The sequence below is a fragment of the Parasteatoda tepidariorum genome, chromosome 1 (assembly GCF_982258835.1).
Source record: "Parasteatoda tepidariorum strain Cologne lab strain chromosome 1, Ptep-v5.0, whole genome shotgun sequence".
NCBI lineage: Eukaryota > Metazoa > Arthropoda > Arachnida > Araneae > Theridiidae > Parasteatoda > Parasteatoda tepidariorum.
This window is the reverse complement of record NC_141755.1, coordinates 114,349,311-114,373,846: the sequence shown is the minus strand read 5'-3', so window position 1 is coordinate 114,373,846 and position 24,536 is coordinate 114,349,311. Positions and strand designations below refer to the sequence as shown.

At 27.1% G+C, this 24,536-nt stretch overlaps 1 protein-coding gene across 6 annotated transcripts in view; it reads right to left on the bottom strand.

The window, feature by feature from the left end:
- Positions 1–24,214, bottom strand: part of LOC147816750 (cell cycle checkpoint protein RAD17-like) — a 37,951-nt gene extending 13,737 nt beyond the window's left edge. For 3 of the 6 annotated variants that reach the window (XM_087150658.1, XM_087150685.1, XM_087150687.1), the window contains exons 1-7: positions 24,073–24,214; positions 20,142–20,297; positions 10,315–10,439; positions 5,698–5,816; positions 5,007–5,070; positions 4,817–4,928; positions 2,031–2,116 (exon numbers count right to left, since the gene is read on the bottom strand). In XM_087150658.1, coding sequence (XP_087006784.1) covers positions 2,031–2,116; positions 4,817–4,928; positions 5,007–5,045 — 237 coding nt within the window. In that variant the 5' untranslated portion in view covers positions 5,046–5,070; positions 5,698–5,816; positions 10,315–10,439; positions 20,142–20,297; positions 24,073–24,214. Of the gene's footprint in view, positions 1–2,030; positions 2,117–4,816; positions 4,929–5,006; positions 5,071–5,697; positions 5,817–7,781; positions 7,835–9,561; positions 9,884–10,314; positions 10,440–12,746; positions 12,909–20,141; positions 20,298–24,072 lie in introns of those variants that run through there. The other 3 variants (XM_087150669.1, XM_087150675.1, XM_087150679.1) reach the window with 3 other exon arrangements.
- Positions 24,215–24,536: the final 322 nt, after the last annotated feature.

The following is a 24,536-nucleotide window of genomic DNA, read 5'->3' as shown; positions in this document are numbered from 1 at the left end:
AGTTGTGCATTTATGAGTAAATACTTGCTGTAATTTTAGGTACTTATGATGCAGCAACTTCATGTTTAGAAGAGTAATTTCATTTAGACCACACCGTACGAGTCCCCATATCAAGTGTTGACTATATAGATAAATACCTGTATATTCGACTCTAAGAAGAAGCCTAGAATCGAAGGCGCAAAAATTTGTAAGTCAAAAGCTCAGGATGAATACTTGTTGGGTGGGAAAAAGTATCTAATTTGACTAGAATACATTGTTTTAACAAAAACCTCACATAACAAATGCATTGTATGGCACAAAAGATGACATCATATAAGAAACACTTGAAATCAAATGTAATAGTGGGAGAGGACAAAATCTTTTTCAGAACATAATACTGACAGTTTGAGAAATTATAGGTCCATATAAGTTCTTAATGCTGGTAAAGCACTTCTTATTAGTCCTCATTTAATTTTTTTTTTTTTTAAAATTCCATGCTGTTGACCATTAAGGCACTGGAGGTGTGATTGTTCTTGTTTTCTAGTCTATGCCCAAGAATTTTGACTTCTGTCACACCCATATGCAGTGTTGCCAAATTAGGTGTTTTACCCCGAAACTTAGGGGGATGTTTTATCTTCAGTGGGTATTTTAGGGGAATTTGTTTTTAGGGGTTTGTTTTAGGGTTATTTGTGAATTTTACTAGTTTCAATTTGGTTACATTCTAATATCAAATTTTATAACTGAATGTGTGAGATGGTAATATGAAAATCAATGTTAAACCAAAACAAAAAGATTAAGATTTAATTTTAGAACTAAACCCCTTTGTTGAATGTAGTAACTTATTACTGAACTCGATCAACCAGTACGTTTGGTGAATTTGAATACAAATTATTTAAAAATTTTAATGTGCATGGTTTAAAAATAATGACAAAGGATAAACAAAAAAAGAAGTACGCACAAAAGTACAAGAAAGATTAGGAACACAAAAATCAGTTTAATGGTAAATTAATAGTACAATTGTTCATCCTTCTTTCAATTATCAGCACATTATTAATTTCTTGATAATAAAATATTAAAAAGTATTAAAGCAACATTTCCTATACATTATTTAACTTTTGTACTATTTTATAATACTTATACATATTTAAAATTTTGGGTATTTTTAAATTTTTAGGACATTTTACAACGCCATCTGGGGTGATTGGTTACTGGTCCTTGACAAAACTGCCCATATGTCACACCTATTTATAAGGCAGACCCATTCATACAATCTTTCTTTCACCCACAGATCGTAATTTTGACCTGAAGCAGAGAATGATCAATCTCCTATCAAGTAACCCCAGAGGTATAATTTGTTATGAGGACATGGAGTACTTTGTGACCCGACAGATTTAATGTGCACCAGTCACCATTTACTAAGCAGAGAATCCATGGCTCGATTCGAATTCCTGTTCTCGCAATCGTGAGTCAACCAGGCTATCCCGGCCTTTTAATGTCATAAGTGTATATCAATAAAACTCTTTACTCTATTTTTACTATTACTATATTACTCATGGGCCAGGATAGATTGGTCGGTAGGAAGATGGCTCCATGTCCGAGAGTTCGAACCCCGCCGGCCGAAGACTCCCCGTGTATTAAATGGTGACTGATGCACATTAAATCTGTCGAGTCGCAAAGTTCTCCATGTTCCCATAACAAATCAATACCTCTGGGGGTACAGGATTGGAGATCGATCGTTCTCTGATTTAGGTAAAAAATTACGATCTGTGGATGAATGAATAGGTCCGCCCTATAAAAAACGGGCTGTGACGTGCGTGTGGCTGAAGATGAATTCTTGGCCATAGGATGGCGCCACTGAAAGAACAAGAATCACACACTCTGCCTTAAATTTGCTTGGTTTCACCAAGCAGGCTTGCCCGTATGGCAAGTCGCTTTAGAAACAACAACAAACCTATTTTTTATGTGAAACAAAAGAAGAATTTGGAATGTGGCTTTCACTTGAAAGCAGTTTAGATTTGAATAATGACAGTATTTATTTCTAAATTTTTTACTTCAGGATAAGAAATGAGAGGATCCTTTTCAAACATTTTCAGATGAGTAGGAAGTACATCTTGATTTGATTTCCTTGATGCATCACCTAAATAAAATAAATATCAGCATTTAAGTTATTTAGCAAGTACCACAATCAATATTGAATCCCATAGGAAATAAACTAAACTTATGCTTGGAGTAAAGAATTTTTCCCAATGCATGAAATAGAAACAGAGAGGAATCCCTTTTACTACCATCTTCAGAAGAAGAAACACTCCCTTGCACAGATAAGGGCTTCTTAAAGTCTTAAAAAAATATTGATAATTTTAAAATTGAAAAAGAAAATTAATAAACATCAACGAAAGGAAATGCTAACCCATACAAGATCCTTAAAGTGCAAAAAGTTGCAGTTAAAGTCATCAAATTTAATGTGAAAATAAATATGAAACTTCTGAAAAGTTTTTTAATTTTATTTCCAATACCCACCCATATTAACATTTTGTCAATTTAGATATTTACAGTGCACATTTGTCGGCCACTCTTTCAGGGGTACCATATCAGGTGGGCCAACGTTGCTCTCACAGTAAGGACAGATACTACAGAACATCCATGCTTTGCATGGGATTCTAACCCAAAACTTTTCTGGTGCAAGGTCAGTTCCCTGACCCCTACATAGTCTGGTCGGCACCTCTTGAAAGTAAGAGAAAGAAACAATTTAAATTTTAATTAATCTTTCCTTACACAATATGTTATTATTGTTTTATGATTTTTGCTGTATTTTTATAAATTAAGACATTCAATAAACTGAATATATCACTCATTCAGAGAAACAAAGTGAAGTGTTAAACTAAGCATCCTACAAGTTATGTTTTTTTGCTTTTTTTTCCTCATCATGTAGTTCACACAATTTTCAAAATGTTTTAAATTATGACAACCAAGAATCTATAGCAGCCATGAAATTCATATAAAAATAATATTTGCACTCTTATTTAAAATAGAAATGACAAAAAAAATATTAAGTGGCTTTTAAAATCTCAGAAAAAAATATAACTTTAATTTCAAAAACTTAATGAATAAAGAAAAACAAATTCTTTTTCTACTTTTTCTGTTAACATTTAATTTCTTTAGTTGAAAGTCAACCTTAATGTCATTCAGTCATTTTCCTATTTCTGTGAACTTTGACTGCATTTTCTTTTCTTTTTTATGGATATTTTTAAATAAAAATTATTGAATAAATTTTTGTAATTTTACTCTTTCACTTTTAAACGAGAATATTTTTTCTCTTTCAGGAATCTTTCACTTAGATGTAATATTTTTAAATGTTTGTTCATAGAGTTCTGTTGTTTTAAAAAATAAATAATTTAGGTTTCTTTTCTTTTTTATCAAATATTTTTTATGCTTAAAATATATATGTTTAATTTCGACTGAAGATTTTTCACATATTTCTTCTTTTTCTCCTTTAACATTAAAAAAATTTAATGCTTAAGATAACATATCTCTAAAAGCTTCTGAAATTTTTTAAATCACTATGTAATAAGTGTATTGCAAGTTTAAAAAGCTATCTTTTACTCCTTATAAACAAACAATATTCAATTGAAATAAAAAGTTAGAAAGCAAAAATAAGCAAAAGGAAATTTTAAACATATGTGTGTTAATAAATGCTAACCGAAAAAATTTGCTAACATACATATCTTTAAAATTTCGTTTTGCTTACTTTTGCGTTCTAACTTTTTGTTTCAAATGCTTACATAAGACAGATTTGGTTTTTAACTGCTTTCAGAGCCTTACCATTTTGACTTATTAATTTAACCATAAATTTTTATCTTAAAATTTGCTTAAACCAATTTCATACTCTGATTGCAAACAATATTCATAATACTCAATACTCCTCAATAATTTTTTTTTTTTTTTGCACTCTAAAAGTTTTTGTACTAACAGTTTTTAGTACTAACTAAACTAAAGTTTTGCTCATTTTTGGTTTCGAATTTTTTATTTCAATTGTTTACATAAGACAGATTTGGTTTTAGCTGCTTCTAGCACTTTTCCATTTTGACTTATTATTTTAAAGCTTTAACCTAAAATTTTTATCTTAAAATTTGTTTAAACCAATTTCATACTTTGATTGCAAACAATATTCATAACACTCAATACTCTGTAACAATTTATTCATGCACTTAAAAAGTTTTTGTGCTAACTGAAAAAAAAAAAATCTTATAAATATATAAACATTTAAGGGAATAAACTTTAAAGTTTCTTTATTTTTATATGATAGACTTTAACAAAGTTTCTAAGTTATTTTAAAAAATTAAATAAAAATAAAAGTCAAATCTAAGATAACACTATCAAAACCATAGTGCTTTTGTGACACACAAATTAAAAAATCACATAAAAATCATTATTAATAAATGCATTAATGAAAGTCTATAAAGTCTATTATATAATGGAAGTTCATTATATGATAAAATTTAACAATGTTTCTAAGCTATTTTTAAAAATGCAATATAAATAAAAGTCAATTCCAAGATAAACCTATCATAACCATAGTGCTTTTGTCACACACAAAATAAAAAATTACATAAAAATTAGAATCATTATTATATGCATTAAAGAAAGTCTATAACATTTAACATATAATGGAAGTTCATCATATGATAAACTTAAACAATGTTTCTAAGTTATTTCTAAAAATGCAATAAACATAAAGTCAATCCTAAGATAATTTTATCAAACGCATAGTGTTTTTGCAACACGAAAAATGAAGAATCATATGTTTATAAAAATTAGAATCCTTATGTAGATAACGTACAAGACATGCACATGAACTGCATAGAATTTATGGCATTCCGTATATCTCCCAAAGAATCCCCAACAATATTTTCAATTTCAGACTTGCTTAGTTTTTTGTAGCAGGAATGCACCTAAAATTTAAAAGAAATGAAACTTATTAATTTGTCTCCTTCAATGAGATCTGAAGTTGAATGCAGGAGACACCTTACCTTTGGTGAGTTATTAATTTTTGTGAGCACTTTCATCATCAAGGTTGGGGCAATTGCATTAAAACTAAAAAAAAAGTAAAAAGTATTCAACAAAAAAATTATTAATAACATGTAAAACACAAAGATTTAAAGCAAAATTCGTTGAATTCATAGTTTTCAATAATACAAAATAAATTAGATACTTATACAAAATAAGCATTAATAAAATAAACAGTAAAACTGTTTACTGAAACTTTTTCTTTTGCATTTATAAATGTGTTAATTTTTTTAAAAAAAAAGCCAAATTTTGTTTAATAGGGAAGCAATCATTTGATGTTAGTTGGCAATATCTTCTAATTTTTAAATGTATATTTTTGTAATTATGAGAGTGCTTAGGGTTTAAAAATGGTTTACTTTTGTCAAATCAGATAACGGAGGCTCACAATTGTCATCGGTTAACTGTATTTTTAGTTGAGAAATGCTCATTTTTAGGCACTCCATTCTGAAAATCCTAAAATTTACCATATTTTATATAGTGGTCAACAAACATGTTCAAATACGTTATGTTACAAAACCAACAAAACAAATCCAAAATACTAGGTGATGAAAAAAATATATTACATAAAAATTGTAGTGTATCAGTCAAAAATCTGTTCCCTGATCTATCTCTGTTTAATACACATAAAAGTAGCATTACAATAAAAGTATTTACCTAAAATTTTTGATTTTCAAAGAAAACTGCAGATCCTTAGGAAAAAGAGAACCTTCAAGACTTTAGCATTATCACTAATGATGAAAATGACTGGATGATAAGACTGAACAGCGTACCTCCTTTTGAGAACAAACACTTTGTTTTAAAATAATGAAAATATGTAAGCACTCAGTAGTAAAGATAATAATATTTTCGACAACAAACATATTTGATGTTTTCATATTTATGCAACATTTTGGTATGTTTTGAATGCAAAAACCAATGCAAATTAAATTTCCAATGTAAAAAGTTAACCTTACTTCTGATAAATATTTTCAGACACTATACACAAATGTGAACATAGAAAAACATTCATTTTATGTATGTTCATAATATATTTCAAATTCACTTTCACCTTTTACATTTAACAAACATTAACATAGATTTGTGCATATATAGTGCTACAGTTTTATGAAACTTGTGGCTGAGAGGTAACAAAATGTTTGCAAAGGAGAAAAAAAATCTTATAAAGATCTTCCAGGGGTGACTGTGAGCCCAACTCATAAGTCCTGAAAATTTCTAGAGTAAAATCATTCAAAAAATTAATATCTTTATAAATTTAAATATTTACTTTATAAAATAAAATTATCTTTATTTATTGTAATTTTCAAAACATGATATTCTAAATGAATTATATGCAACATAATTTAAATGAATAATTATGTGTAAGTTTACTTTTATCTCTAATCACATTTATTATTCCACCAGAAAAAATATTTAAAAATAAAAGAGATGCCAAGTATAAATTCTAGTTCGAAAATTTTTTTAATAAAATATACAAGAATTTTTATATATAAATGTGATCGATGATTTCTTGAAACTTCTGAACTTTGGATTTGCGGAAACTTTCAAAACGCGGTTAGCGAAAAATCCGGATTTTTCCGGAGCTCAATCACCCCTGATCTTCCATATTTTTTATTTAGGAAATGTATATTTTGCGATGTTAATAAATAACAATTCCAACGTAGTTGCCAAATTTTTTTAAAATCAAATTTTCATTTAAATAGAATTTTTTTTTTATTTAAATAAAAAAAAAATTATATATCCTAGCCAAATTATCTGATAAAATACATTAACAATAAGTTATGAATTAAACGTGCAATTTTAAAACAATAATATAGCTAAAACTATTAATATTTCTATTTCAAATGCTATTCAAAAAATAAAATAAAAATTTATTATTACAAACTAAACATCTAAATATTTAAGGACAGGGAAGCAATTTGACAGTTAGATACCTAATGAAGAGTAAAATAGTTAGTATCAGAACACATTAAAGAAAAATATTATTGAAAGTTTCTCTGGGCTATATTTCATCAAAATAGTTATCAGTTTTTAAACACTAATAGCCAGTAAATATGTTTTAAAAACACTTAAGGCATTCAAATAAACATAAAATTAAATGGGTATAATTGAACTATGTTAAATTTCTAGCCGATTGCTTTGCATAAAGTTAGTGGAAAATTATAATTTAACAGTTTGACACTACTCTTATCCACTTTCAGTCTCTAATTTTATTTATTTATTAGTATATTTAGAAATATAATAATTTACCCTTTGGATAAAACCTTTTATATTTTTATATTTTTGGATAAAACCTTCATTATCAATGAGATCAGACTTTAAAAAGCATCACACAGTAAAGAATGTAATTACAAATATATTTTCGACCTAATGATTAATCATAAATGGTCTCAATTATTTAAAAAAATCAATTTCAAATCAGTGGTTTTCTTAAAAAAATATATAGTTGATTTAAAACATGACTTAAATCAAAAGATTTAATTCATTTCAACTTTGTATCCCAATAATAAAAGTGAATTTTGAGTTTAGTAGGGTTCCAATATTTGTTAGTTTTTATCATGTAACAAAAGCGGCAGCAGCAAAAATTTGCCAAAAATATTTGACAGTGAAAAAAAATGCACAGGGGAAACAAAGTTGCTCTAAGAATTAATTCAAATTTTAAATAAAAATATATTTTCTCTTTATTTTTACATGAATTCTTCAATCTAAAGTAAAAACAAATGAATAAAAAACAAATATACCTTAGAATGCAATGAAGCAGTGTCGGATCTCTTATAAAAGCATTTGGAAACTCCTAATGGAGAAAAAAAACTTAAAAAAGTATTTGGTGCATTTTTGAAAGAGTATAAATAAATAAAATTAATAATACACAATATTTATTTGAAACATAAACTATAAACATGATTTAATGAGGAACTCAATAGTTTTCAAGTAATTTTTATTAACGCATTTATAAAACCAACTAGAAAATTATGAAAAAATTACTGTTCAGAAACATTTTTATTTTTAAAAATGACTAAATAAAAAAATGTATGAATAATCGGAAACTATTTGCATGTCAAAATCCAAAGTTATAATATTCGGAGAAAATAATTGAAGTCTCATAATTGAACTTAGATAAATATTTTTTTAATAAAAATTAATTACGACAAAGTATTTTTATTAGAAGAAAAGAATTAAACTTGATACTTTTTTGAGTAAGACCAATATAAAAAAGTTAACACAATAAACTGTTATATATAAAAGCTTGTCACAAGCAGCCATCAATAATATTTGTAAGAAAAATGTACTTGAAAATTAATTAATTACCATAAATTATTTTTATGTATCACGGATGAAAAGCAATTTTTGAATCATGGGAAACAATTTGAACATAGGAAACATTTTGAAACAATTATAACAAATTCATAGGAGTGCAAAAAATGGTAAAAAAACAAACAGGAAATTAAAATTTTCATCTGCTTCAAACTGCTAATCAAAAAAATAAATTTTTTAATAATTAGCTTGAAATTAATGTGATGGTCTCACTTACAATTATTTTTATTCGTTTTTCAATTTTTAATTTTTTTTCCTAGTTTATTTGTTCAAATTTAAAATTACATTTCATAGCAAATACTGAACCTATGATAATAAACAAGACATTAAAAACAAAATTGTTGCAATCCAATAATAAGAGAAAGGTTACAAGTAGATCAGTAAATGAAGAATGCAGTTGGAAAAACATTTGTTTTGTTATGTTTATTTTCTTAGTAATTTTATTCAAGACAGTTCAGGGATTAAATTGAAAACCCTATAAGCCACTTTTGGTTAGAAGTGAATTTTACAAATAGGTGAATAGGTTCTTAGTGAATTCTACAAATTTATCTTTCCTACTTCGCCTTTTAAACTTTTAGAAACTTCCATACCATTCCAGTGGGCAGTAATTATAATTTCTTTGTGCTGTATTTCTGAGTCCCCATGGACAACAAAACAACTTTGGGAAGAAGGGAGGACTCCTTCAATTTTTAAATTATTACAACAATCTCATTGACAAGTAAAGTTTGAAACAGTTTTAAGTCGAACTTGAAGGAGAAAAAAAAAATTTTGCTCTCATATCCACGAACAATTATCTGAGTTCTTTGTTTCAATGTATTACATTTTATAGAATTGTGTTCTAAAAAGAAAAAATTATACAAAGTGTGAAAAATTTTTTTTTTAAACATTTAACATTAAGTTACAATTTTTTATTATTAGAACAGTGTTTTCATCATAGAAAAAAAATGGGTGAGAATTTCTCACCCTTTCTCAAAAACAGGGTGAGATTTCAAAAAGTTAAGTGAGATTTCTAAAAACTAAAAAAACACAAAAACTCTTGAAAAAAAAATCATTTCTTTAATTATAATACATTTTTAACGTCTTCTATTTTTTAAAGCATTGAATATTTTTGGTCCATCATCAAAGAAGATTTTGCCTTTACAAGGTATTTGTCCATCTTACATAAGTGTATAAAAACTTTGAACGTCTTACATGAAGAAACCTTACCTACGGTAAACACGTGGTTGCAGAGAAATGTGTTCTGAAAGGGGTTCCGTGGTTCTGTTCTGTTGCTCGAAAAGTTTCTGAACAATACTGGTAAATAGGGAGGCTAGATAATGAGGCAGATGTTGAAAATAATGAAAGATCCAGGAAGAAAAGTGAAACGGATTTTATTCTAAAAGGCGTAATTCGAAGCTTTTTCCAAAATGCGAGAAATTGGCGAATTTTGAAATTCATTTATAGAATGCGCAAATTTCTCGGGGTAATCATTTTTTAATGCGAGAAAAGAAAAAAATATGCGAGATTCTCGCGTTCTCGCGCTGTAGTGAAAACACTGATAGAAGAAAGGGGGGGGGGGAATTTCATTTTTTTAAAATAATAATAATAGTCTGTATTTTAGGATACATTTTAAATAAGCACTTAACTTATTAAAAAATGTAACTCATGTTTGTTTTTAACAATATTTTATCATTTTTCATACAACAGAAAATGAATTAAATTATCTTCATCATAATGTAAACTTAGTTTTTAAAATGTACACAAGATCACTATGAAGCATCTTTAAAGAAAAGTCAACAATCCATAGAAAAATGAATTTCCTTATTAAAATAAAAGGCCTTAATGCAGGAATGAGATTAAATTTTTTTTTTTTTAAAAATAACACAGAAATTTAATTTTTTTAAATAAAATGTGATCTTAGTTTCCACTCCTAAAAATTTCCTTGTTTGATAATTAAATAATTGAATAAAGAAGTCTCACCTCAATAAGCATAATTCTTTTACCGTTTGAATATAAGAAATATTTTGAAGATTGTAAGAGAAATCGACTGAAGAACTGTGCTTGAGTTTCCCTGGTGGTTATCTGATCTCCAAAGCAGAACAAGCCTAGCAGACATTTTAAAAATATTTAACATTTATACAAAAAGAAAATATCATTTAATTTTTGGAAGGTATAGAAGATGTTAGAGAAGTCATATACAGGCAAATAAAAAAATTTTTTATGCAAAAATCCTAGTTTGAATAAATAAATAATGGACAATTACAACATCTCTTTTCTTTATTTTCAATCCTAACTTACTGAAAATTCTCTCCTGAACAAAAAAATCTAATAGTTTTTTTCCTTAAATGCTTATTTATTTAATTATTAAACGTTTAAATTGCCCACAAAGGCCTCCGTAGTGGATGCAATCAAAAACTATTTCTGATTGGTTATGACGTCGCATGTGCTGAATGGAAAATTTTGTGAATTGAATTTACGGTGTCCAAAATAGAAAAGATTTTAAAACTTCTAACTGTACATTTATCACTAAAATAACTAAAGAAATGGTTATGCAGCTCTTCACAGAGAATCAACTTTTCTTCTTTGGTGAAATCAATGGTGTTAAAATTCACAGAAAATATTCAGGGGTCTGTCTAAGCTTTTTAAAGTGGTACCTATTTTGCGAAAATGTAGACATAATTTGTGAAAATCAAAAAGTATATTAAAAAGCCCACACAAAAATATGGTGAAATAAGAAATTATTTCAAAAATTGATACTACAAATAAAAATTATTTATGGCTGGTAAATTTCTATATAAATTTTTCTCATATGTTCAAAAACAATTTTGCTATTGTAAAATTTTGGACTTTAAATTGTATCCTAATTTAAAAATCCATAAAAATCATTATCCATACACAGTTTCAACTTGAATTTTATAAACACATACATTTAACAGTACTAGCACTAAACGTTATCTTCATTTTATGAGAACATTTTCGACTGGGTCATGCAGAAAAAAGTTTCACAGAGAAAAAAAAATCTTTCATAAAAAAATTAATAATTAATTAGAATAAATTTAAAATAATGTTCAAAATAATAGTTCATAAGTTAGAAAAGTTCCATTTCAAATCGAAATGCGTAACTAAAAGAGGGTTTATCGTTTTTACAGGGATATAACAACAAAATTTTAAGAAGACGAGGGTAGAGAATCTTGGAACTTGTTTTTTAAAAAGTATTTTGTGAAATTACAGTTTTTCCTTAAGTTGAATTTGTGAAGGTACAGCTAAACGGTAGCAAATTTGTCCTGGACAGAGCACTGATATTATTTTATTTAAGTTCTTTTAAAAAATAAAATAATGTTCCATTGCAGCCCTATAGCCTAATTAAAATCAGTCACAATTTGGATAGAAGTAGTACACATTTAGATATAAGGTGGATGATTTTATTATTCGGCATAGCATAAAAACAAATCAGTGTTTTCATAAATCTAGTACATTCAAATAATTCTATCCATCATCGTTTACAATCTTTGTGCTAATGTTCAAAAAATCAGGTAATGTAATCTAATTTTGCCTCCTTTTTTTCCTTAACTAGAGTTGAAGGATTTTCTTTAAGTAAATATTTAGTAATGCAGTTCTTTCTTCTTCGCTATATGTTAAATATTTAAACACACATTAAGACTCATACATATTCTCAATATTATTCTTTGAGTAAATAGGAATTTCTCCACATAGAAATTATTTTTATTTTCAAATTTATAATTTTTAATTCCTTTTCCTGCTATAAAGTATTTTCAAAATATGGTAACTGTTATTTTTTCTTCTAATTTCTGCAAATCTGCTTGTCAGAGCTTGCAAAGAAGAATTCTAAAATCGTAAAATTAATGCATTATACATTTCTAAGGAAAAACTGTTTATTGAAACAGGTGGAAAAAAAAAATCTCAGGTTAAGCATCCAGTAACCCCAAAAACGAATCAACACTTTCAAGAATCTATGTGCTTATACTTAAATTTTAATTTAATTTAGCAACATAATTTCAGCGAATAGCTTTAAACTAGACATTTTTGTTTTACTAAAGCTAAAGAATTAAAAATAACTTATGCAAAATGAAAAGAAATTCTAATGCACATTTTTTAATTATTTATTAAATGCTTATAGAGACAGTAATGTTGATATCTTTTTTGAACATTTTTAATTCTGCGAAAAATTATTTTTATATGTATTTATAAAATTTAATTCCTGTTTTTGTAATGTGGAACTAAATAAATACACATGTTTGATTTGAATACTCTTCTGGATTAATGCAATTAAAATAAAATTAATAAATTATACTATAATATATTAGTTTAGTATTTTTTTCTTTTTACTTATTTTATTCATTTATTTATTATTATTATCTTTATATTTTGAAAGAATGAATTAAAATTTTTACTGGGCTCACAAGTTTTATTAAAGGCTACTGCTATGCTGAAGATAATTTCCTGCATTAAATTCAAGCTAGAATAAATAAATAATATCAATAACTTAAGCTTTTCTACATTTTTTAAATCTAAAACTATTCTCTATAAAAAAAATAGATTCAACATTCTTTGAACTTAACATGAAAATAAATCTTCAAAATTAAATTGAAATATACTTTAAAATTAAGTTTAAGATGGCTAAAAAAATTAAAGCACAAATTTATTTTGCATTTATAATGCATCATTTTAATCAGTAATATTAGACATCCATAACTCATTACAAAAACCTTTTTATTGAACTAAAAATTAAAAAAAAAAGTAATATCTATAAAAATTCAAAAATAAAAAAAACTTAGAAAAATACATTTCAAAAAAATATTCTGCCGAATATTTGACTGATCATTCAACCAACTGAATTTTTCACAGAAGGGCCAAATACTCGTTACATCCCTCCCTAATTTAAATGCAATGTTATTGCAACTAGAGAAATTCATAAAATGGCGGAAAACGTGAATTTTTAAACTGCTCACTGTTTGTAGTTTAGATTTCAATTTTTTGTTGCTTAAGTGATTTTTTTCGATAAAAAAAAGAAAATGTTTACGATATAAAAAAATCTAATAATTATTAAAATAAAATAATAAAGTACGTTACAAAATAAGCATTGATTTTTATTTTGAACTATCACAGTTTTGTTTTTATTTTAAGCTTTTGTTTAAAATCTATAAATTTTCTTCAATTAAAATATTTAATTTGAATTTATATTACTTAATTATGACTAAACTTCTTCCTACTTTCATTCTGTGGGCATTGCAGTTTTTTTAAATTTATTAGAATTTAATTCTAAAATGAATTTTCGTATAGCATGATATGATAAAAAAAAACATTTATTTTCTTCAATGCTTATTTATTTTGATAAATCTATTGTTCATATAATAAAAATAGCAAGTTTTTTTTTGTAAGAAAAAAGTATAAGTTTTTTTATTTTTGAATGAATTCTAATAATGGAACACTACTAAGTTATTGATATTACTAAGTTTATTGATAAAAAAATGGAATGCTAATGATTAAATAAACATTACTACATTTGTCATTAACATGTCTAAATACATGTGCGGCCCTTCGTTAGCCAACCTGCTAAGCAAGTGGCCCTTCACTCAAAAAGGTTGTGCACCCCTACTTTAAATGATTAAAAAAATAATTTATATTATGTATTACTCAACTTTAATCTTAATTTTTTTTACCTGATTTGTTTCCGCACCTGATATAACTACTGTAATAAAACATTAAATCATACTGTTTTAATCTGATACTTCAAATTTTTTTTAAGCTGATACTAATCTGATAACTAAATCTAAATTTAATCTTTTTCTCCATTCTTAGCTATTTTTATTCTATCTTCTTACAGGTTCTGGGTAATCTTTATTTATGCTCTAGTAAGCATTTTTGTTTGCAGATCTATATATTTATAATTTTTCTTTATTATAAGATTATACAAATTTAAACTTAAGAGCAAATTTAAACTTATATTATGAAATTAAGAAAAAGAAATTTACACAGTTTTATTCTATGCATGTATGCCTTTATATAACCATGAAGTGCATCTATTATTATAAATTCATTATACATATATTTATAACGATAAAAATATCTTGCAGAAAGATATTGGTTCTAGTTAGGTTTGTCGCAGAAAGCCAGAAAAAATTCCGCCACCGGGCCCACCCTAAAAATTTCCTCAAATGATAAAAGAAGTTTGAATTTCTATTTTTTTCTCTTTGTAGCAACAGATTTAAAAGCAATTGCTTACTTTATGCCTTTGCGAGATGTTTATTTATAATTTACTGTGCATAGCTCAGTACATTTCAAAATTAAAAACAATTTGGAGAATGATAAACCAGAAAATATATTTGAATAACTGGAATTTTTTTAACATTTTCTAATAAAATTCAAAATAAAACAAACTTCTAACTTATTTACACAGACAACTTGAATTAATCAACAACATAACGAAATTGTAGGTCTTCCTTCCTTACTCATCATTATCATAGTTGGCCAGACAGCTCAATGTGGGCCAATGCCTTCCTCTGAAGATTTCTCCACGAGGACTTCCGATTTATCTTTGATCTCCAATTCTTTTTATTAATTGCAAGAAAATCAGACTCCACCGAGTCAGCCTATCTCAACCATAGCCTTCCTCACTTTCTTGCTCCAGTTGGTTTAAAAAGCAGCATCATTTTTATTGTATTGTCATCACTCATTCAAATCACGTGGGCCATCCAATTTATTTTATTTATTTTTATGTATTTAATAATACAGTATGGGACCCCTAATCCGGCAGCACTTAATCCGATCTAATTTTTTTGTTTTAAGAAATTTTAATTGATAAGAGGAAAAAAAATCAGTTATATTCTCTTTTTATTTGGAATTTTATTCTGTTGAAGCAAGTAACTTTATTTTATCTTTAAAAATAAAAAAAAGCAGGAAAAAAATAAATCAGTGTCAAAGGAAACATCTGTTTCTAAAGCAGTTTAAAATAAAGTGAAAGGGGAAAGTAAAAACACCTGCATTTCCAATGAACAAAATAAAGAAATGGAAGTTGGAAAAAACTGATCAATCAATCTTGACAGCTGTGCAAGTGCTACTGGTTTGTCCCCACATTTCCCTCTCCAATTTGACCATAAATTAGCCACACCCTTTTGACATTAAAAGAACCACTTGGGGTACAAGATGAACTATCCCTTTTGCTGCTTTTTTATTTGATGTAAATTATACTCTTTTGTTTTCTTATTAGTTATTAACTGGAATTTTTTTTAATTTTTTTTTATCGTATTTAGTTGTTAGCTTGTTTTTTTTAATTGTTATTAGTTTTTAGCTTGAAACTGGAATTCCGAGGAATTTCCGAAATATGGAATTTCATCAGTCCCATTTGAGGTCCTATACTGTATAGGGTTGTTTATAAATCTTGTATAGTTCAAAGTTATATCTCATTCTCCAGTAATTGTTTTCATTTACAACACCAAGTATACTCTGCAAAATCTTTCTCTCAAATATTGCGAATACTTTTCCTCCAGTTTTGTTATTGTCCAAGCTTCAGAAGCGTATGTCAAGACTGACCGGACAAGAGTTTTGTAGATTAAGAACTTTGCTTTTCTAGAAAGAAACCTAGATTTAATAATTCTTCTCAGCCTTATTTGCCAAATAGAGTCGGTTTTTTATTTTAGGAGTCATTCTGCTGTCAATGGTAATAATTGATCATAAGTAAATAAAACTCCTTACTGTTTCAAATCCATAAGAATCTATTACAAGATAGGAGAATGGGACTCTGTTTCTTGAGAATAATATATATATTTTTTTCTCTACATTTATAACTAAGCCCATTTATCTTGCAGCCACCTCAAGGGCAAGAAATGCATCTTACAGGACAGGAAGGGAACGAGCAGATTATTAATTGTTAAGGTTGGAGTTCTTATGTAAGAGTATCAAGTAAAGTTAAGTATTAAAGTATTATTATTAAGTATTAAAAAAGTATTAAGTAAATAGTTTTGTAAAACATAAATTAGATAAATGCCATAAAGCTTCTTCTTTTTAAATTTAAAAATTATACGAAACAAATAAATGTTTTCCAAATTTATATTGTGATTATTAATTATAAATAATTTATTTAGTCTAGTGTAAAAAACTTTTATGTATATTTTTCTATCAGTTCTTTTATTTCAGTTGGTTTGTAACAGTTTCTTTTTATAGAAACTCATCAATTTTAACATCGAATTTTAAATTATGTGAGTGTATGCTGAGGATAAACTAACTCATAAATTGTTCCAAATTATTTTTATATGAAACGGCAAAGTATTGTTAGACATGCGCTCCTTGAAAAATGGTTTCAAGCTTTCAAAAATGTTACTTTCTTTAACTATGCTGATGTAAGTTAATTGTCAACATTTATTAATTTTCAAAAATGTCAACATTTTAACTAAAAAACATAATGTAGAGGATAGAGTTTAAATAGCAAGGTTAGAGAATTAAAAAAAAAAGATAATAATTTGGTTTTCGGCTGCTTACTAGGGTCAAGGTTTTTGCTTCATCAAGGGAAAACTGATGGCCAATGTGAAAATTACATAAATAACCATTTAAAAAAAATACATGTTTTGTAACATTTGTAAAACTTTCCGAATTAGAATTTTTAAAGAAGTTAGCTACCTACTAATATAAGAGTTCACTCTTGTAATTTCCAATCCTGTATAAAATATCCTACTACCCTACACGGGGGCACAAAAATGAGCACTTCATAAGATTTGCGAATAAGACTAAGTAAACTTGGTTTGCAGTATAAAGAATGGATATTATTTACATACTCATTTCCTTAGTTCATAAAAAATATAATTTAAAAAATTAAAAGAAAGGAAAATTTAGGTTTATAATACCCCTAATTGAACAGGAGTAACAATTGTTACAGTTTTTACAATACTTTTTTAACTCTGACATTCTTCTCATGAGATAACTTCTATTGCCAACGATTTTGTCCTGTCTCCTGATCAGCACTCAAAAGAACCATGATCTTAATACAGCTCTTCCGGCTTCTCACAAAACAGTAATGAATCATTCAGTTGCGTCCCTTCGTCGAATTCTATCACAGACATAATTCTGGTAGGGAAGTACGGTAGTGTATCTACCACTACATATATATACAGTTGAACCTGTTTATCTCGAACCTTTTAATCTCAAAAACCTCTATAACTGAAAATTTCTAAAATTCCCAATATTTACTGTCTAAAGTCAATGTATTTTCCATGTTTATGTCGAAATATTTTTTTAAAACCTCCGTTTCTCGAATTTCTAATAATAGAGCTGGTTTTAAGAATAGCTGAGAAGATGATGAATAAGAGGTGGAAGGCATCAGCAAAGATGATGAAACTGCAGTGCCAGATTTACCAGAATGGAATGGAAAAAAACTCTAGTTTTAATGTTGACATTAATTTTGAAGATATTTACAAGTGGACAACTGCCTGGCAACATGCGGAACATTGACAGATGCGGAAATCATAGATAATGTCAATGGAATATCAGATGAAGAGGCTAAAGATCATATTGATGAATCAAAAGTGAATGCAAAAGAAGTAGAAAAAGCTGTAGAATTCTCATAAACTATTCTTGAATCCCAGGAAAATTTTGGCTTTGATGTATTTATGATCTTTCTAATCTCAAAAGAATAGTCTAAACAACATAAGGTTATAAGTCACAAATCATGGAAAAATTATTTTCAGTGTTAAATGTATGTTAAAGAAATGTTATGTAAATAGATGTATGTGGTATAATTAATTTACAGAAATGAGGATATTTTTCTACTAAAAACATTTAAAGCACTTTTAATAGAATTTCCTAATTAGTATACTATAAGTACCTGTATAACTTGAAACCTCTTTATCTCAAATTTTTTGCCTTTCCCGTGAGATTTGAGATAAACAGGTTCGACTGTAATTCTAATTCACTAGTATACAAGACATGTTAACTCGATTCTATGTAGAGCTACCTTTACATAGATGAAGATTGATATTGTTGATAACTACTATCCCCCCAATGTATACTAACTGAAATAAAATAATAAGCTATGCACTGAAAGACAAAATTATTGAGAAATGTTAATAATTCGTTTAAGAGAGGGTAAAAGGGCTCTAGTAGCGTAAGGGATCCTAGATCCTAAGGACCCATAGCTTCCAAAAATCTAACAGGATCACTGATGAGTTTTAAATGAAATATCAATCTTCTCAAATTATTCTTCTTATGATATATCGTTATTATCCCTTTAATTCAGAGACAAGGATTATGTTTTGAGAAATAATGTTAAGAAATAAAAAATAATGAACTGCAAAGATCAATTCAGAATAATTTATTTTTTTGATGTTTTCTAATCTAAATTTATTTACTTTTCATTTGATATTTAACTGACAAATTGGGTTCTTGTCTTATTTTTACAGTAATAAATTTGCAAATTTTTTTTAACCATTTGAGTTAGTAATATTGAGTTCTTTAGTTATAATATTGTTTGTAAATAATATTAAGCAATATTAATATGTTTTATATAACTAAGCAATATTAATAGAACTTTTAAAAGGTCTCTTTTACATACCATATGAGAAAAGACAAGGTTCTAAAGTGATGCAGAAAGTATTCCCGCCTAACAACCCCATTTGAGATAGCACAGGCTGGTGTCGTAAATTGTGTTTTCGCAATGGAACATAACCAACGAGCAGTTTTTTATGTGGCTAAATAATATTATTGATGCTTGCATTTCTAACTTCTGTAATTACTTTCAATGAATGCATAGCCTATAAATATTCAAACTGAATTAACTCACGTAAATATGTATAGAAACTTAAACAAAACAGTTTAGAGGCTGTCAATGTTACCCAGATAATAAAAGCTAAGAATGTATTTGAAATAAAAATTACAAGCTACAATCTATCAATCATCTCACACAGTTTCTCAATGTTTTAAGTTAAAATTTCAAAAATGATTGAAAATTTTTATCTTTTTTATTTTAGTAGTCTCCATAAATAAAAATGAGAATGTATTTCACAAATAAAAAATCATTTAATTTTATAAAGAAAAAATTTCTATGATTTTCTTTCTTCATAAATGCAACAATTAACTTTTTAATTTCATGCAACTAAAACAAATATAATTCAATTCCATCCCAACTGTGTACCAAAATCAATTTAACAGGTTTACTTTGATTTTTAATGAACTTCCTGGAATTAAATCTCTAGCCAGCTTAATTAAATGTTAACATTAGATATTGTGAGATTAGTACAATTGGCTTGAATTTTGGCTTTGTCCATTTTTAACGGATCTCTTTCTGTATTCCAAACCAACAATTAAATATGCACTTCGCAACTGACATTTAATCAGACAGGTCATAGTGAGTTTATCTCCCATGGATTATTCGTATTTATATCATTATTCACAATACATTATTTTTTCTTAAAATGTTAAATGTAAAATAGACAAAAAGAGCTCTGCATTATTATTTTATGAAATAAAAATTTTGTACAGTCCTCCGTTTCCTGATTTTAATCATTTATGATTTATTTTATTTTCAACATATATCGTCAACAATTATTATCGAAGCAACATCACCTATCCCAACTGGAATTGTAAGGTTAAGTACACTTTCTAAGTTTGTTTTCTGTTAAAATCAACAAAATCTACTTAAATTGTTTACTTACATCGCCTTCAAAATAATCGCCACATCCAGAATTTGATCATTTTGTTAATTTATATATTTGTTCATAATATTTAATTTTTTACATAATTAAAACTAAAGAAATAAATCTGTTTGCTATTAAAGTTATTGAAAAAGACATTAAAAATACTTTCTCTGATCTCTAACACATGTATTTGGTTGAGTCAGCTGTCGTACAAGTTCTTGATCAACTTCAAATATAGCTTTGTTTTGATCTGCAACCATGTCTGCATCATCACCAGGATAATGTTTACAGTAAATAGTGAGCATCGTTTGTAAATTATTTCTAAACAAATAAAAATGTAGGAAAAAATTAATGAAGTAAAATCATTTCATTTCTTTTTAAATTGTTTGTAAATAAGCAAGGAGAAAAAAAAAGGATTTTCATGAGAACAAATAAAAAAGCATATAATATGTAGTATTTTTGACATATTGGTTCAATTTTTCAACTTATCAAGTACAATGAAAAATAGGAAATATTGATGTGTCATGATATCCATCGAGTAAGGCAGTTGTCATTTTTTTTTAGCGATTGCAAAGTCTTACATTTTGAAAAGCTTCGGACTGATATTTTACACATTAAACAGATTTATTTTTAACCTAAGAAAGTAAAAGTATTATATTAAAAAATATTCACAATTTCTTCTGTTTTCAAGTTTATTTAAATCAAGGCAATGCATACACATGAAAAAGAGAAATATATGGTTTTTCTTGTAATCATTGTTTTAGAATGAAAAATTTGAAAAACTAGTTTGAAAGTATAATTAAAAAACATGTAAGCTTGATGTGAGTATGCTGCACAGAAGTCAAAGTAAAAATAACATTATGATAATTCATGCTCAAATTAAAAAGTAATGTAACAATGGTATAAACTATACTAATAAAAAACTATAGGGACAAATATATACAAAAACAATATTGATTGGAGGATCAGGATAAATCTAATCAAAGTATTCATAAGGAAACTCCAAACAGCATTAATAAAGGTTAAATTTGTATTTATTAATTTATTGAAGAAAAAAGCTAAGGAAAAAACTATGAAAAAAAAAAGAAAAAAAAACAGAGATCATAATATTAGGGATGATTTTCAAAATTGTTAAAAAAAAATTAAGCCAGGGGTCTGTCCAGACATTTTGTGAAAGGTTCGTTTTTGTAAAATTGTGAAAAAATTACTCGTAATTTGTGAGCATAAAATAAACGTTAAGTAACATTCTTTCAACCAGGGTCCTGCTTTTATGAACTTGTGCAAATAGGGTCCGGTTATTGCAAAAAACTTTTTCAAGGAGTTCTTAAATTGCAAAGACATACAAGATTATGCTCAACAAATTATAATTAAAAAAATTAAATTTTAAAAAATAAACAGCAATTGCAGCTACTAAATTAGCTATGCAACATATAAATATTTGGTATTTAGCCTATAATGCTGAACGCAGAATATTAATTTCGGACGAATAAAGGAAGAAGCGTCTGCCGAAGACAAAATTTAGTTCATTTACATCTGTCTTTCTCTCCCCCCCTTCCTGGAAAGGGTTTATTCGATTAACAAAACAATAATGAAGATAAACAAATTTGTGAAGTGTTTGATTAAAAGATAAATTGAAGGGTCCGTTTTTAATTTAAAATATTTTGTGAAGGGTCCATTTTTATGAAAAGATATTTTGTGAAGGGTTCGTTAACGGACCCAAATTTCTTCTAAACAGACCCCTGGAAGCTGTTCCCTAAAGAAAAACTTATTAACAATACTTTATGTATGATTATTCTTTTTAAAAATGTATTTGAAAGAAACAGAGTCCCATTTCAACAAGGAAATTAATCTTAAAAAAAAAAAAAAAAAAAAGAATTTGGACGAAATGGAGTGGCGGGAAAATGGAAAGTGTCGTAAGCTTTAAAAAAATAGCATTCTTAGCTTACACCTCCAATACTTTTATTCTAAACATTTAAAAATATGGTCTTTTTATTCTTTAATTTTTTTCAACTGAATTTCCTTTTGATGATGGAAGGCATTGCAATCAAACATTATCTCTCTGATCTGAACACTTCCAAAGAGTTTTTGAGAACGAAAATTCAAAATTAGTAAAAATTTTATTCTAGTTATTTATTTATTTTTATAATTTTTTTTTCCTTAAACACTCATGCCTTACAGAAAATCGTCCCATTCTATTGGCGATCGAAATGGGCTACAGGTGGCATAGAGCAGAACTCTCTACGTATGGCAACACTTAGCATGCCTTCACCATTAGCGTGTGGAGAGTCATAGAAGAAGGAAGTTTCTGTCTTTATTTTCAATTAGATTAAAATCTTTTAAGTTAGGAAACTATATGGAACTGAAAACTACATTAAACATAGTTCTAAAAGAACGCGTGATGGAAATTCATAAAATTATTTTGAACAATTAAATAAGAAAAATATTAAGAAAAGACATTCCTATACAAATGAAAAGAGGAGGAGAGGGAAATGTGCCAAAGGCATGGAAACGGCATCGAAAAAAAAATCGAACAATTTATTAACCCGCTCTGTTGATGATGTATGTTCATTTTTGTTTATGAAATACATTTAAATTAAAAATATTAGTTTGAAATTAAGAAAGAGTTTTTTCTTTTACAACAGACAGAATTATTGTTAGCTTGTTTAATTTTTAATTTATCAGATTGCAGCTAATAAATGTTTACGAATTTTTCTTAACAACCTCCCTTAATTCATACTTTTTTTAAATCTCTTTATCAAACATGCTAGTAAAAGCAACAACAAAAAAAAGTGTTGCAAATTAATATTTAACCCAGGAAAATACATAAAACGCCATTCATATTTGACAAATTACAGCAGAGATAAGTAGAGTGAATCAACAGCAAAACAGGTCTAATTGGAGGTTGAAACCTGAAGGTTGTTCCAATAATTGTCTTTAACCACTTTGTTTCCTCTTCCAACCAAACCTGATTCATTGCTCCTGAATTTTTGAAGAGGGTTTGAAAAATTGGTGGTTTTTAGGAAACATTATGCATATACTGTATAAAATGATAATAAAAATAAGCCAGAAAATTTAAATTTGCTTCTGTATGATTTCAGCAATAAATTTAGCCATTTTATCTTTTTCTTTTTTTAAGTAGCACAAAAAATCATTCAGTAAATATATATATATAAGTTCAAAATGTAGAGAAAACAAGGGTGAGTATAAAGTGTTACACAAAGAGTAAGATGCAAAGTAAAGAAAAAAGTAAAGTAGGGTAAAGGTAAAGTAGGGTAGGGTAAAAAGGGGTAAACAATTTTAGCCACGGATTTGCCCGAAATGGATATGCACATGGAAAAATTATATAAATTAACGAAGAAATTTTTTTTAGTAAATTATTTTAGCCACAGATTTGCCCGAAATGGATTTGCATATGGAAAAAATTAACAAAGAAAGTTATTAGTAAATAATTCTGGCCACGGATTCGGGCAAATACGTGGCTAAAATTATGTGGAAAACGGGCAATATTAGAAAGCACTCTTTTTTGCGGATATACTCATGTGCGCAGATGAAAAGATTATATCTTTTATTTTACAGATTTTTTAAAATTTTTTGTTCTCCCCCCCCGGTTTTTTGTTATTTTTATTATTATTTTTCTTTTTTCCCCTTGTTTTCTCTACATTTTGAACTTATATGAGTTATATTTACTTGCAGCTTATGCACAATAAATGAAACTTATTGTTTTTCTTAATATTCTTTGTGTTTTTTTGTTTTTATTTATTATGCTATATATATACTTTTTCTTTCACTGTTCTTAAAACTATTTTCTCTTCTTTTTATTTTACAGCTTTTTTTTAAAAAAAATAATCAAATAAATAAATAAACAAATAAAAAAAATAGTCAAATTTACTAGAGCCGGTGCAATGAAAAAGTACCAAAAACAAAATAATAATTATAACAATAATAATAAAATAAAAATAAATAAAAGCACATAAGTAATAAGACAAGATAAGTAAAAATGAGGTTATTCTATGAGCAGACCTATTGATGGTCTAAATTTTATTGGAGAAAAATTAATTTAGAATAAGAGAAGCATTCAAATTGACACAATACTTACGTCATTGGTCGCTGCTGAACAGCTTGTCCAGGAGTAGGGACTTTTAATGTATAAATATCCTAAGACTGTAGAGCATACATCAATCTAATAAAAACTAGAGTTTCTTTATGTTGGTACTGCTTACTTGGATTAGTGTTTGAATCTGAAACAATTTAAATAAAGGAACAAAATTAAACGTATAATTTGATAGGGAACACATATTAAAAAAATAGTAATGGCAAGTCAAATATTCAGGCAAAAATAGTATTTAATTTGTAAAGAAATAGCATGAAACACAAAAAATAATGTAGTTTTTTCTTTTTAATTTTTATAATGATAAAAGAAATAACTCAAATTTTATGAGGATAGCATGATAGAAGAAATATGAACAACATTCACTTTTTCTTTGAGAAGAATGTAATCTTAGAAACTCTTTTATAATTTTGAAAACTATGTAATTTTTACCAGAGGAATATCTTACTATC